Source organism: Chinchilla lanigera, unplaced genomic scaffold (genome assembly GCF_000276665.1).
Source record: "Chinchilla lanigera isolate Chin_1 unplaced genomic scaffold, ChiLan1.0 scaffold00135, whole genome shotgun sequence".
Taxonomy (NCBI): domain Eukaryota; kingdom Metazoa; phylum Chordata; class Mammalia; order Rodentia; family Chinchillidae; genus Chinchilla; species Chinchilla lanigera.
In genome coordinates this window covers 3,674,974-3,691,726 of record NW_004955536.1, presented here as the reverse complement: position 1 = coordinate 3,691,726, position 16,753 = coordinate 3,674,974, and the positions used below count along the sequence as shown (strand labels likewise).

At 34.0% G+C, this 16,753-nt stretch overlaps 1 protein-coding gene across 1 annotated transcript in view; it reads right to left on the bottom strand.

Annotated features, from left to right (window-relative positions):
* LOC102021800 (disintegrin and metalloproteinase domain-containing protein 18-like) overlaps window positions 1-16,510 on the bottom strand; it is a gene marked incomplete at its 3' end in the record, with an annotated part of 82,947 nt that extends 66,437 nt beyond the window's left edge. The window contains 3 exon segments of the mRNA XM_005410550.2: window positions 8,409-8,464; window positions 15,969-16,042; window positions 16,392-16,510. Of these exon segments, the coding sequence (XP_005410607.2) occupies window positions 8,409-8,464; window positions 15,969-16,042; window positions 16,392-16,452 (191 nt within the window).
* Window positions 16,511-16,753: the final 243 nt, after the last annotated feature.

The following is a 16,753-nucleotide window of genomic DNA, read 5'->3' as shown; positions in this document are numbered from 1 at the left end:
AAACCCACTGGGAGAACGATAGCCTCTTTAGTAAATGGTGCTGGAAAAATTGGCTTGCTACCTGCCAAAGACTGAAAATAGACCCAAGCCTATCACCATGCACCAAACTCAAGTCAAAATGGTTCACAGATCTCAATATGAAAATAGGAACACTAAATCTATTGGAAGAGAAGGTAGGTAAAAACCTTGAAGACATAGGGGTAGGCAGAGAGTTCATAAACAAAAACCAAACTGCACGTGAAACACTTGAAAGAATCAACAACTGGGATCTCATCCTACTGTAAAGTTTCCGCACATCTAAAGAAATTACCACCAGAGTAAAAAGAAAACCCACAGAGTTGGAAAACATTCTAGCTGACTCTCTCTCAGACAAAGGGCTTCTATCTAGAACTTATAAAGAATTAAAAAATATCAACCCTTCCAAATTCAAAGACCCAATCCAAAAATGGGCATCTGAGATGAATACACACTCCTCAGATAAGGAAATACAAATGGCAAATAAATACATGAGAAATGTTCAACATCATTAATCATTTGAGAAATGCAAATTAAAACAACACTGAGATTCCTCCTTACCCCAATGAGAATGGCTAGCATTAAGAAATCAACCAATAACAAATGCTGGCGAGGCTGTGGAGAAATAGGAACATTTTTCCACTGCTGGTGGGAATGCAGACTGGTGAAACCACTGTGGAAATCAGTTTGGAGATTCCTCAGAAAACTACGTCTAGAGGTCCCATTCAACCCAGCTGTTCCCCTTCTGGGTATTTTCCCAGATCTAAAAACATCATATCACAGCGGTATATGTGCACCTATGTTCATAGCAGCACAATTTGTAATTACTAAATTGTGGAAGCAACCCAAATGTCCATCCACTGAGGATTGAATAAGAAAATTGTGGTACTTTTATATAATGGAATATTACTCAGGTAAAAAGAAAGATAAACTTGAGGCTTTTATAGGTAAATGGTCACAACTAGACACCATACTCTTAAGTGAAATAAATGAGACCTGCACGTACAAGCACCGCATTGTCTCACTCGTGTAAAACCTGAGTTAATTTAAAGTTGGAGGTATGATAGACATCGTGAAATGATAGGAAAATGCTCAAGGGTAAAGGGCAACTGGGATGTGGGAAAAGAGAAGGGAAAGAAGGAGAAATTTTGTATGTATGTGTATATAGGACAGCTAACAGTTCTACTGTCTTCTATTTCTTTGCTGAAAGAAACTGTTAATGAGTCCTTGATTGTTCAATATTGCATGTCTCTCTATCTGTTTTCATGAGAAACCACTTTGAAGATATCTGTATGTAATACAACAAGCATTGTTAATTTCCTACCACTCTGTAACTCTGTACTGTCTGTACTGTTCTTTTGCTATTTTGTAAACAGCTGTCTGTCTGTGTCTTCCTCCTTTTATTTTTAAAATAAAAAAAGAAAGTAATTAAGTAAAAAGGAAAGAAACCAAAATTGCAAAAGTAAATTAATACAATGGCAAGAAAATGTCACTATCTATCAATTGTAACTATTAATGTAAATGGATTCAACTCATGAATCAAAGATGCAGATTAACAGAATGGATTAAGAAATAAAATCCACTGGTATGCTGTATACAAGGAACACATTTTACAGCAAAAGAAATCTGTAGACTAAAAATCAAAAGGATGAAAATCAATATTACATGCAACAGGAACTAGAAAACAAGTAGGAGTAGCTATCCTATTTTCAGGCAAAGTAGATTTCAAGCCAAAGCTGTTTAAAAGAGACAATGGAGGATGTTACATATGGGATAACAGAACCATTTAATAGGAAGAGAAGGGACAGGGAATATAACTCAGTGGCACAAACGCCTGCTTGGCAAGCACAAGGTTCTGAGTTCAATTCCCGATATCATAAAAAAAAGGAAGAGATAACAATTATAAACATGTATGCTCCAAACTATGGTGCACCCAACTTTATCAAACAAACTCTAATGGACATAAAAGATCAGATAAGCATCAATATCATTATAGAGGGGGATCTCGATACCCTACTATGGCAAGTAGATCCACCACACAAAAATCAGCAAAGAAATAGAGTTGAACCAAACCTACAAATGGACTTAAAAGATGCGTACATTCTTATTGGCTGTACATGAGACTTTCTCCAAAAGAGACCCACGTACATCATGGCTAAGTAAAAACAAAAGCATTAAAATTTTACTGTGCATATTATCAATCACAGTGCAATTAAGCTAGACCTCAACAGTAAGAGAAACCACAGAAATTATGCAAACATGGAAATTAAACAACACACTCTTGAATCATGAATGAGTCAGAAAGGAAACTGAGGAAAAAGTAAGACAGTTTCTAAAATTAAGTAATAATACCAGTATAACATACCAGAGCTTATGGGAAACAAAGCACTCCTAGGAGGGAACTTTATAGAGTTGAATGTCCACATCAGGAAAATAGAATAAGTCCAAATAAATACTCAATGATGCATCTCAAGGTTAGAAAAAACAGAACAATCCAATCCTAGAGTTTTTACAAGGAAAAAAATTATAAAGATCAGAGCAGAAATTAATAAAATAGAGACTAAAAAACAATACAAAAGATTGATGAATTGACAAGCTGGTTCCTTGAAATAATAAATAAAATAGACAAACTCTGAGCCAATTAACCAAAACAAGGTAAAGAAAGGATACAAATAATGCAATTAGAAATGAAAAGACACTTCTGAAACCCAGAAAATTATTAGCATCTATTTCACAAACATGTATGTCAAAAAATGAGGAACTCAGAACAAATGGAGCAATTCCTAGATACCTATGAATAACCAAAACTAAACCAAGAATGCAACAAATAATAAAAAAGATCATATACTCTGACAAAGTATGCTTCATACCAGAAATTCAAGGATGGTTCAACAATGCAAATCAATAAATCTAATTCATCACATAGAAAAAAGCATGGACAAAAATCACATCATCTCAGTAGATGCAGAGAAAGCTTTTGACAAAATCCAACACTCATGCATGATAAGAACCCTGAAGAAAATATGCATAGAAAGACCTTATCATAGCATAAGCCATTTATGACCAACTTACCCCCAATGTTATATTAAATGGAGAAAAGCTGAAAGCCTTCCCCCTAAAATCAGGAACAAGACAAAGATGTCCATTATCACCACTCCTGTTCAACATGATCCTGAAAACACTGGCCAGAGCAATCAGGCAAGAGAAATAAATGGGATACATATAGGAAAAGATGAAGTAAACATATGATTATCTGCAGATGATATGACCCTTTACTCACAGGACTAAAAAAAAAAGTCCAAAAAAGACTTGTTGAACTGATAAGCAAATTCAGCAGTGTAGCAAGATACAAAATAAACACAAAGATTAGTAACATTCCTGTACACTAATAAGGAACTCGCAGAAAAAGAAATGAGGAAAACAATCCCATTCATTATAGCATCAAAAATTTAAGTACTTAGGTATTAACCTAACAAAGGTCATGGAAGACCTCAACAATGAAAATTACATCAGACTGAAAAAGGAAACTGAAGCAGACATTAGAAAATGGAGAATATCTAATTTCTGGTTTGGCAGAACAAACATAATCATCTTACCCCAGAAAGAATTCCAAAACTGATGTACAGATTTAATGCAAGCTCAATCAAAATGTCGATGTCATTTTTCACAGAGCTAGAGAAAACAACCCTAAAATTTACATGGAATCAGAAGAGACCCAGGATAGAAAAAGCAATTCTGTTTAACAAGAGAAAAGCAGGCAGCACCACAATCCCAGACTTGAAGTTATCTTATAGAGCTACACTGATTAAAACAGCATGATACTGGCACAAAAACACACATGTGTATCAATGGAACAGAACAGAAGAAGCAGAAACAACCCCAGGTACATACAGGTATCAGCATGGGCAAGGATTTTCTGAGAAATAGGATCATATCAAATTTAAAAACATCTGCACAGCAAAGGAAACAACTGACATAGAAAAGAGATAGTCTACACAGTGGGCCAAAAGTTGTGCTAGCTAGTTCATGGACAGAAAACTAACATCAAAAATGTCAGTGAAAAAAAAAAAGACCACCCAAAATAAAAGATGGGCATCTGAAATGAATAGTCACTTCTTAGAATATATACAAATGACCAATAAATATATGAAAAAAATCCTCATCATCTCTGGCCATCAGAGAAATACAAATTAAAACTACACTAACAGTCTATCTTACCTCAGAAAGAACGATTGTCATAAAAAAATATCTAATAAGAACAAATGCTGGTAGGGTCCTGGGGAAAAAGGAATTCTACATGGTTGGTGGAAGTGTAGGCTGGTGCAACCATTGTGGAAATCAGTATACAGATTCCTCAAAAATCTATAAATAGAAATTCAATTTGACCCAGCTATCCCTCTTCTAGGTATCTTCCCAAAAGACTTAAAAGTTATCATATTACAGGTATATATGCATACCCGTGTTTCTAGCAGCACAATTTGCAATAACTAACTCTTGGGAACAACCCAAATGTTCCATCAACAGATGAATAGATAAGGAAAACACGGTATTTATACACCATGGACAACTGTCCTGTCATAAAGAAAGATAATACTGAGGCATTTGTTGGTTAATGGACACAACTTAAGAACATAATGTTAAGTGAAATAAGTCAGACACACAAGCCCAAATATTGCATAGTTTCTCTTATGAAAAACACAAACAAAAAACAAAACAGAAGAGATAAATAAAAAATACAAGTTTGATACTTCCCCAAATTACAAATTCCTGTTTTAAAAATATTTCAACATATATGCTAATTGGTTTCATTTATACTACTACTTTACCTTACTTCACTGAAAAGAAAGATTTGCATGTTCAGTTTGCATGAAAAGAAACATGTTGAGTTTCTTTCTTGTAAGAATCTTTGTGGTTTATGTCTTCTAGTTTGAGTAACTACTTTGAAAATAATGATATATACTGTAGTAACTATTGTTATTATCTTATTGTTTGATGTTAAACTAATATTTTATTATTTCATAAAATAAAGAAAAAATCTAACAGCTATTGGGACAAGTATAATTAAAATTATGACACCACAGTTTGCAAGTTTATTCGCCTTAACCCTCAAAAATACACTTTTCTATGTGAAATAAGAGTCTGGCTTAGAGAAGTAATAAAAATGCAAATGATCACTCAAAGAGAAGCAACATCTCATGTAAGGAAAATAATCAAAGGAAAAAACCAAATCTTTAAAATCGAGTCCTAATGAAGCAGCATGGGTTTTCAATAAAATTTAATTTTCCAAAGCAATCAATTAATATTTTAAAACATATTCTCAAAACTTAATGACATCGTAGCTATACTTAAATTATTCAATACATATGACAGGATAAGTTCTTTATTAAGATTTGAAATGGTGGTAAAGCAAATACAGAGTAGAAATACTGGTAAAATGCACATAGAATATTTTGAAATAGTTACAGACAAAAATGCAATAGAGAAGGCAGGTACTTAAGAGCTAGGGAAACACACTTCTCATAGAATTAAAAAATTAAGAAGTTGATAAAGAAAATATTCTCTTCATTTTCTTGAAATAAGGAATTAGGCTACATCTGAGAGAATTAAAGACACACAACTATAGTAGCATACACACACGTATGCACAACCAAACAAATATTGAAAAGCTCATTTAAAATAGACTACATCAAATTACAAAACTATACAAAAAGAATATGACACACATGTTCTATTACCTAAATGTTACTCTATTATGACAATAAAAGGGACATTTGTAGATATGCACAGATTCTGAAAGGATGACATTAAATATTTTGAAGGAAATATAAATTTATTGTAATTATACAATACCTGGATCATCAAAGAATTGTAATATAATGGAAAAAATGAGGTGTCAACAAACCATGAAACAATACTGATATGTCTTAGAAAATGCAATACAAATGTTCAGTAATGAAACTTACAGAAATATTACATATCTTCAATGTGAAATCAAATATACTACATACTACTTGGATATAAATTCAAGATGTGAAAGTATTAGAGCAATTTCAGAATTTATAAAATAAAATATGAAGAGAGTCGATTCTATGAAAATTTATTTTTATGCCAGTAAATCAAAGAAAATCAGAAGATAGAGTGAGTACCACATTTGCGACATACAGAAGAGGAAGGTTTAATTCACAGAACAAGTAAAGACTCCTGGAAATTGGTAATGGTAGAAAAAACAAGGAAGAAAAAATGATAAAACAAAGATTGAAAATAAAGAACCCAAATCTAACAAATAAAAATATAAACCTAGAAGAAAATACAAAATCTGAAAGAGGTTAAGTTGGGGAAATGTATATATACTATCTCCTGAGGACAAGAACTTCAAGGTTGTATGCAAGAAATGATACATGTAAAAGAACTGAAGTCACTTTTGTGACCCAAGATAAATAAATTGTTCAACAGAATACGTAAAATTGTACCATTTATTGCATTTGTGATTGCTGATAGATTGTGTCAACTTGAATAAGAAAAGCTCACCCTAGAGCAGCCTGTCACCTGGAAGGTATAAATGATAAATGAAGAAGGATGGATTTGCCTCTGTGCAGTCTTTGCCTTCACCTTGGACATCATCTTCTGGCTTCCTGTGCAGACTCTTCAGCTTCCGGCACAAATATCCTTCAGCCTTCAGGTGTAGACACTTCAACCTTCTATTACAGACCCATAGGCCTCCTGATAAGAACTCACATGGGACGCTGCAGTGAGTTCCAGATCTTCAACTGGATCCTTCAGTCTCCAGTGTGCAAACAGACCCTCTGCATTCTTTCGTATCTGACTCTGTGGGCAGCTACTGTAAGCCAATTTTGTAAATTCCTATATATCTGCATATCTTGTATTATATGTTTGTCTAGTAAACACTGACTGATATATCATTTAAGGTAAGACTCAAAGCATTATGATTTTTTATAGATCTCAACATTTATAGCTGAATGAGTATAAAACAGAATTTATGAAATATTGTAATTATAATTGGCAGTGAGGAACAAGAGAAGTGAATCCATCTGGAAGTTGGGATAATGAGATTTCACGATTACCAGACACATACTTTTTTTTGTTTTAAATATATAAGCAAAATGCTTGCATATGTAGCATTCACTGGACAAACATAAATGTTATTATTCTGAGATTTTTTTTCGCTTTCTTAACCATTCAGTGGGAAAACTATAATTAAAAAGTATAAACTCTGAATAGGCAGCCTCACACAGGAAAATCCAAAAATCCAAGCTCAGACATATACAAACTGAAGTGAAAATGAGCAAAAATATTTTAGCATGTCATGCATGTTTTGGGAGATCTAAATTGCTATTATTGCTTCAGAAAGTAATCTGCTTTAGAGGTTGTTCAGATTAACTCAGTTTATGCTTTAATCCAGAAAGTTTATAAAACAAAAGCTCTGTAGACTTCTTATGCACTTATAAGAAAATTTGTGTAGATATTTATTGCAGAAATTTATTGCTTCAATCCCTTAAAATAACTTAATTACTTACCAGTTTTACACAGTATGGAATGGTATCTATCAAACAAATGAGTTAAGATTACACATAGAAGAAAGGCACTATAAATTATTAAATAAGAATTGCTAGCTTAACACACCACACATTTTTCATAGGTTTGCACATGTTTTATGTGAAGGAAATTTTAAAGTATGGCAACATATGTAGAAGATAACTCATACAGATTTCTTTAGAGGATGAAAATAGGAGAAAATTAATAGATTAAAAGTATATACTGTAGCAAAATGAGAAAAATCGTTTAGCAAAATCAAGTTAAATTTTTAAGGCATATAAATATATAAAATGGTAAGTACAGACAATCAAAATTAAATGTTGACAAAATTACTTCCATAATTAACCATTGGTGATTATATTTTAGAGTTAGAGAGTCATTTTCATTTATCAAATATGCATTAGTACTTACATCTCTTGAATAGAATGTGGCTCAAATATTCATTTTTAAAATCTGAAGATGAACTTCATGTTTAAATGTATGATGAGTACAAGGAAGAAATAACATTTGAAATCAATATGATATCTATGCTCAATTTAGCATAGAAAAACCCCAAATATAAAGAGAAAAATAAAAGAGATCTAGATCTCCTGCTAAAGGAGAAAATACCAAAAGATGGAGGGAGTGGAGAGAGAAAAGAGGGGGAGGGGATGAAAAAAGAATTGAGATGTGTCATATACATGTAGCAGCTCTCTAGAAGGCATACAGTCGTTATGTGCTGCAAACATACTAGAAAAAAAAAAGGCAACCTGAAAAACCCTTGAAATGTAAATGTAAAATACTGATTATAAAATTGTCACACCATAAAAACTATTGTATAGAAAAGAATGACCACTTACTGTTTTTTAAGGTGGAGAGTGTAACTCTTCTTATTGATATCGATGATATAAGTGACCTGCAGTGAAATTTTCAGGGAGAAAGTAATCATTAGAAATTCCAACTCCTACAAAGTAAAAAACTGTCACTTTAAAAAATGTATGTACTTGTTCACATAAAAACAGATTATAAGGCCAGGTGTGGTAGTGCATGTCTATCATCCCAGCACTCGGTCTGTTTTATTTTTATTTTTTATTTTTTGGTACTGGGAATTGAACTCAGGACCTTGTGCTTGCTAAGCAGGCCTTTGTACTACTGAGCTATATCCCCAGCCCAATCCCAGCACTTGGGAGGTTGAGGCAGGAGGATCTTTGCAAGTTTGAGACCAGCCTGGGCTACAAGGAGAGCTCAAGGCCAGCCTGAACTGCATAGCAAGACCTTGTCTCAAAAAGACAAAAAAAAACAAAAAACAAAAAACCCAAGAAACAGATTATATCTTGCATGTCTTGAAATTATATCCATATATATTTCTAGCTTTCCTCAGTCCTGGATGTATAAAATAATTATAATTAAATTTAAACCAAATCAGAGTCTACTTCAGAATTGAGTATAAGTCATTAATGCTTATTACGCAACATGAGATTTCATTTTACGATGAAGGTTACATTTAGAAATACTGAGTAGTCACTGAAGAAATTTAAATATTATCTTTTCTTCTTTGTAGTTCGAAGTACAAATGTAGTGAAAGTCAAACAATAAAGCACAGTTCTGCTTTTAAAATGAAAGGACTTAACGTTTAGCCCCAGAAGTGCTAGTAACTGAGTCTTTATCTCTTTCTTTTATTTAATGTACTACTGGAGATTAAACCTAGGGCCCTAACACTGAACTACATCCTTAGCCCATGTTTTGTTTTATTTCCAAGATAGCATCTCCCTAAATCACTAAATTGTCCAGACTGGGCTTAAATTTATGATGTGCCTGCCTCAGTCTCCTATAATGCTGAGATTACAAACTATACTATCATGTCTGGCTTCCTTGTCCTGTTGAATACTGTCTTGCCTCTCTGTCTTGTTAAAGAGATGATAAGACTGAATCAAGCCGGGTGATGGCTCAAAAATACCTGAAATTTATTACACTGAAATAAAAGCCTAATTTCTATTTGTGTTTTGCCTATTGTATTTTCCTTCCCCACATTTCTATCCTGTCATATAATTTTGAATAAGGACTAGACAAATTCATGGTTTTAACATAAATATTCATTTATGAATAACACATTCACACACCGTGCACATCCCAACATCATCTTTATATGTGTGTATACACATATTTTCTGGATTGGCTTATTGATTGCAGTAGTGACATAAATTAGCACACACAACACAGAGACTTAATTCTAAACATACACAGCACACAATACACAGAGAGTCGACTCTAAACATCATTCTCCATGCCCCTCCAAGATAAGGGGCTAAGATCCAATTAATGAGAAAGATATAAATAGTGAATAAGAAAATGTGAAGAACTGAAAAATATAAAAGAAAGGGTATAAAGATATAGTAAATGGTAAATAGGTTTAAATCCAACTACCAAGAAATTGAATTTGTAAAAAATTTTCCCCAAAATGATCATTCAGCTCCACAGGGCTTCGAGGGTGATTTATAATGAAGTAAAGATGGTCATTTTACAAATAACCAAGAAATATAGAAAGTCAGTGTACTTCCCAAGTAATTTGAAGCAGCAGCATAATCTAGATAGTATAGCATAATTCTCATTATCATAATTTCAAAACCCAACAAAATATTAGCTAATTAAATCAAAGAAATATGAATATGTGATATCAAAGTGGGCTTGTTCCAGGAATAAAATGTTGATCTATTATAGCCATGGAATAAAATACATGTATACACAAACACACGTAAACAGTGTCTGGAAATAAAAAAGCTTTCATAAACTAATAAAATTTATTTGTGACACTTAACAGGCAAATTTATATTGATTTTTTTTAAGTATTGATTTTTCCCATTCAGTAAAAACAAAAGAATACTATTAGTCAACTTCCATACTTATTTTTGACATTGGAGTTTCCCCCACAGTAAAAACAAAAATAAACAGAAAACAAAACAAAATAAAACATGGATAAACTAGATGAACTATTAGAGGGTGGAGTTCCTGGTCACTACAACAAGCAGCTTACAAATAAGAAAAAAATTACACTTACTTGCAAATAATAAGAATGAAGTGCATATAAAACTCAAACAAAACAGTAGAAAATAATTAATAGAAACTGTAGAAAATGATAGTGATAATTTATTATTCACAAGACATATATACAGTTAAACAAAAACCTACCTAATTTTTATAAAATGAGAAATATTTAGAAAATGAACCACAAATACCATTTACAACATAAAAGGACTTCTCAAAATATTAAATAAAATAAAGGGAAAAAATAAGCCAAATTCATGAATTGGAAAGGCTGTTATTGGTAAGATTCAGTTTAATCAAAATGGGCTTACATAATTGAATTGTATGCAATGTAAAGTTATGGCAAACTTTGTAAAACTTGGCAAGAATTTGTTCAATTTTATAGATGGATGGTAACAACCTATAATACTCAAAATTATTCTGAGCAGAGATAGATAAAAGTAAAAATCTGTGATAACAAAGATAATGGGTTATTTGTATAAAAACAATTATATGTTTGGAAAGAACTGAAGTTCTAAAAATAAATCTATAAAAATACTTTTTTCCAAAGGTACCTACTTAGATAAATGCAGAAATGATTATAGTTTTTTAAGTAGTGTTAAAGCAAAAGATACCCATATGGATAAAATGACCCTTGAATCCTACTTTACTTCATGAAACACCTAGGAATAGTCACAGATATAAATAGCAAAACAAAATTACGAAGTTTCTGGAAGATAAAAATAGAATATTTCCATGGCCTTGTGTTGGCAAGTAATTTTAAGGAGACTAAAATAGCCATAAAATAAATACTCGGATTAACACTAACAAAATTAGAAACCGTTATTCACGCAATGATACCTTCAAGAAAATTAAAACCCACTTTCTAGGCTGAAAGATGATAACTGCAACTCACATCCAGTTTGTCTACAAGTACTGAAGAAGTTAACATAATCACTATTCCTTGTAGTATACCAAATAAACCAAAAATGAGAAAAAGAATAAAATTAACACAATTTTATATTATTTTTTCAAAATTTCTTAATCTTTCACCAGTTTCTTTCTATGTCCTTTTCTCCTCTCTGTGGTCTCTGGTCACTGTTATTCTGGTCTCTTCTATGAGCATAGTTTTTGTCTTTTGTTTTTGTTTTTTCTTCCAGTACCGGGAATTGAACTCATGACCTTGCGCTTGCCAGGCAGGTGCTGTGCTGCTGAGCTAAATCCCCAGCCCCTCTTCTATGAGCATAGTAAGAATCCACATATGGTGGAAATCATGCAGCATTTGTCTTTATGGCCTTGGCTTATTTCACTTAACACTATAGTTAATAACTGTTTATTAAAATTTCATAAACTGACAAAAGGAAAAACAAAAAGAAAGTTGGAGAGAACACTGTATTAGAAAGGCTACAGAACAACTAAAACTCTCATACATTGCTAAAAATATACTTTATTTTTTATTTTATAAAACTCTCATACATTGCTAAAAATGTATTCCTAGAAATATACAACAGTATACCCATTTCAACTCTAAACTAAAATTTCACTCCTTAAAACATATATCAACAGAACACTTGTTTCTGTAAAGCAGATTTATATGTAATGGTTAAAAACTAGAAACGTTGTCCATCAACACTTCAATCCAATTCTTAGGGTACTGAACACTATAAAATACATGAATAGATATCAGAAATAGCAAGATTGACTATTTTAATGCACTAGATTAAATAAAAGAAGACACACAAAAATATTACTGTACAATCTTTCAGATGAAGCTCGTGACTGCAGACAAGTAAAACTGATTCAGGTTGCAAAAGGCACAAGTTACTATCTTAAGTGTCTGATCAGAGTGGGCACACAGTGGTTTAGATACAAAAGAAGTTTATTTACATTTGAGTAATTTAAAATCAAACACACTGCTTTTTAAAAGCTAGCACAGCCTAGAATAGAGGAAGGTAGGATTTTAGAAAAGTTTTATTCTGTCACCAGGTTATGAGTATTAATATTAGTTATATTATGTCTGCTTTTGTAAGTTATATTTTATGAATATTATTTAAATTAGAATGTAATAGCATAACTTTTTATTGTTATGTCTACTTTTGTAATCTATTTGTACCTATTTTGTGATATCTAAGACTAGGTTTTTCTTCACCTATTTATTTTCCTTCATCTCTCCACAATTAATCTCATATTCTTTTCAGAAATCAACTTTTGATATTATTGTAGCTCTTTTTTTCATTAATTGTAGTTTTTAATTCTAGAAGCACCTTTAAAACTTTTAAAGTTATAATTATTTATCTAATTTCTTAATAAGCTGAAAAATTTTCAGACTTTTTAACTTGTTAAGTAACATTTGTTGTAAGTTATTTCAGTGAGGATGCAATGTTGTATAAACATTCCTTATTTTGTTCAATGTTTATTAGCTAACACCCATAATAATTTAAGACTTCCTTAACCTGTTTTCAGTTAACTGAATTACTACGTACTAAAGAATTATGTACTGTAAGTATTTGATTTTTTTCTACTATGGTCAGTTTTGTTGAATGTTCTGCATATTTTTGAGAACAAAGTATGTTATTTCCTGTGGAGCTTGAATACAATTACAGCATGATTGGAAAAGTGCTATTTTTTAATTTATGGGGATGTTTACAAGTCTGGTTGTTTCTGATTCTTGGCTAAAACAGCAATAATAAGATTTATAATATGTTCTATAGGGTTCAAATTCCTCTGGGCAAAGTTAGCTCTTTTAGTGGCTGTGTAGCTACGCTGACAGGGCTAGCTTGACAATCACTGACAATTTTGCTTAGTCTCCCAAAGCCAGATTCTTCTTCACAGCTCTTGCTGATATAAGCCAGAGACCCAACATGTTGTAGTAGCATGGAGATTGAACTTAGGGGAGTTTACCAAAGATGTTTCTTTGAGTCCTGATTCTTGAGTACGTTCTCTTTCTCGTTACACTGTATGTGTAAAATTATATATAACCATTATAAGTAATAATGGTTATAAATAACCTCAAGAATGACTGTCCATTATAAATAACCTCAAGAATGACTGTCTTGGTACTTTTCTCTCATTGCTGGGACAAAATACCTGACACCCCAAATTAAGGAAGGAATGGTTTACTTAGCTCACAGTTTATGGAGGTTTCAGTCTATAATCCATTGGCTCCAAGGCAGGGGTGCATGACAGAGGGGCAACAGTTCAAGGTGGCAGAAGACAGCAAGAGTAGCAAGAGCAAAAAGGAGGGGGGAGACAGTCTCTTTTCCTCTCATATAGTAAGCAGACTTTCCTCGCTTTGGGTTAGGTGTAGCACTCATACCATTTGCGTGCCCTTCTCTTGCACAGGATAAGGATGTTTACAAAATGAGGCCTGTGACCCCCTGCTGAGTCAGTTAGTTAAATTGCCAGACTTCTCAAATTGACACAATGTATCTATTAACCATTACAGTGAAGTACTCTGTGGTGTACTTCATCATCCTCACAAATACCAGACCTGGGGCAAACAGTATGTTCACTTAAATATGTTGACTTTCTAATCAATGTCCCTTGAATAAATTGCTCAACTTGTGTAACTTTTCTTCATAAATATTCTGTTATTGGTGCCAACCAGCATTTGAATAAACATACTTATGAGCTACAAAAATGTATTGATAGTTTCTCTAATGCTAGTTTTCATTTTATATATGCTGAGGGCATTTTATGACATTCCTACAATTTAAAAATTGTTGTATGTCCCTAGTAAACTGAATATTCTATCATTAAGTAATGATGGTTACCCCTCATGATGGGATGTGTGTGTGTGTGTGTTGTGTGTGTGTATGTGTGTGTGCTTGTTGGTATTATTATGGTTAATCATATTTTCTTTTGGGTACCATTTTCCTCAGAGTATGATACACTCTCCTAAACATTTTGACCCCCCTGGAATATATTTTTTTTATGTTCAATGACATCATGACTTTATTTCAATGTAGAAAGTAAAAATCCGGGGCTGGGGATTTAGCTCAGCGGCAAAAGCGCCTGCCTGGCAAGCGCAAGGTCGTGAGTTCGGTTCCCGGTACCGGAGAAAAACAAAAAAAAAAAAAAAAAAAAAAGAAAGTAAAAATCTTTCAATATGTAACATATATTTATATTTTTGGTGTAACACGTTTTACATGTGTAATCGCTGATTTTTTTGGTAGCAGAAAGTAAGTCAGAGAATACCCAGACCCTGAAATTTGCTGCAAGGTGTAAGTTTTTCATTTGGCAATGCCATGTTTCTTTTAGACCTCCTATGGAGGTTCCAGTTCTTAGATCGGATCAGATCTCTGCCTTTTCATCAATCCTTCCCCTTCTGGAAAGCAAAATGCTCTAATCCTAAGTGTTATTTCTTATTTATAAGAAATATCTCTATTTATTAGAGATTTCAAAGTAAGAAATTAGAAAGAAATGTAAGTCAAGTAATCAATATTGCTAAAAGTATGTATATCTTCAAGCTTAATAAGAACATGGGCTAAAGTGAGATATTCATTCTGATGCTCAAGTCAGCATAGACCAAGAAGACTGAACTAAGCCTGTTGCAGGTGCAGGAAAATATGTATCATCATTCTCTGATAATGACTGCCAAACAATACAATTTTTCTGGAGAACATTTTGCAATATTTGTGAAAAAATAATGCTTTGCCTGTTGACCCTAAGGAGATAATTTTCCAAAGTTTATGAAAACATATGCTAAAAACTTAATAAAGTACATATTGTTGCATCTATGAGATTCGATGTGGTTACGAAAAATAAAGCCATATTAGTGACAAAAGTAAATCTTAATTTTATAAATAAAAGTCAATAACACTCTTATATGATTAAAATATGTGTGTATGTGTTTGTATATCATTAACTATTCATTTCATTCAAATTTACTATCTTTAAAAACAGCCTATTCACTTTTTTCAGATATTCACTTTTTTCATATCATTCTGTAGTCTAAATCTAATTTCACAATGCACGTGCTTTACTAATTTGATTAAAATGTCATTAGATTTACAAAAGATTTATGGCACATATATATGCATATATAAGCATGATGATATTTTTTATATATTGCTATTTTAAAATCATGTTATAAGACAAATAGTATGACCTCACAGAACACATACATAGATGCAAATATTTTCGAGAACAGTCCAGTAAACTCTCTATGCTATTTGTGAGATAGGGGCTGTAGGGATTTTCTTTTTGAGTTTGTGTTTTAAAATATGTTCATAACACTCATATATTACTTGAGAAATTTTTAAAAATCAAACTCTTGCTGTCACTCAAAGAAAAAAGTTCTTTCACGCAGTAAATTAGAACACAGAATAAGCAAAGGGATCTACACCTTGAGCCACAAGCTGCAGTAGACAGGAGGTCGCTTATATTCTTGACAGTACCTGCTCTGCCTGCGCGTCGAAATCCTCATCACTCACCACCCTGTCTGGCACCGTCATTTGCAGTTTTTCAGAATCTGCAGCGAGGAAACACCCGTGAGCTTCCCCGTGGGCGGCGTCCTCGGTCTCCACCCGTCCCGCACCTCTGCTCCTCCTCACTCCTCCAAGCCCCTGCATCCCGCGCGCGCTTCGGCTCCGGGCGGCTCTGGGGCGAGGACCCCGCGTTGCTGGCTGCGGCGTGGGCCGAGAGTGTAGCGGGCTGCGCCGCCCGGGGGCGCCTTTCTTTCCGCGGGGCGGGGCGGCGGGCAGACCCGGGTCCCGTAGGAGCTGTCGGAGCCCAATCCGCATCCCGCCCAGGTCGCCCGCCGCGCCCGAGGCCGCACAGCCGGCAGGGGCGGCGCCTCCAGTGCTCAGTATCCTCCTTACGCGAGCTGAAGGAGGCGGCCAGACGGCCCAGGCCCGAGAGGATCAGCAGGAGAGTCAGCATGGCGTGGCACTGGCCTGGCCACCCAGGCGGCTCTGGCCCCGGCGGTTGGTCCACAGCTCGTGGCGGGAGGGGCGGAGCGGAGCTCTGTGCAGGCCCCGCCCACTTTCCTCAACTTTGGAGGCGCCTGATCCTCTCAGCTGTAGGTGCAGGAGCGCTCTGTAGCCCGCACCACTGGGCACGTAGGCTTAATTTACAGAAGTTAGACTTTTAAAGGGCGTTCAGGTTAAGACAAGGTTTCATAAAGCACACATTCTCCTTTAGGAATTTGTTGGGGGGACCTATTGGCAAAACGGTTCTACCA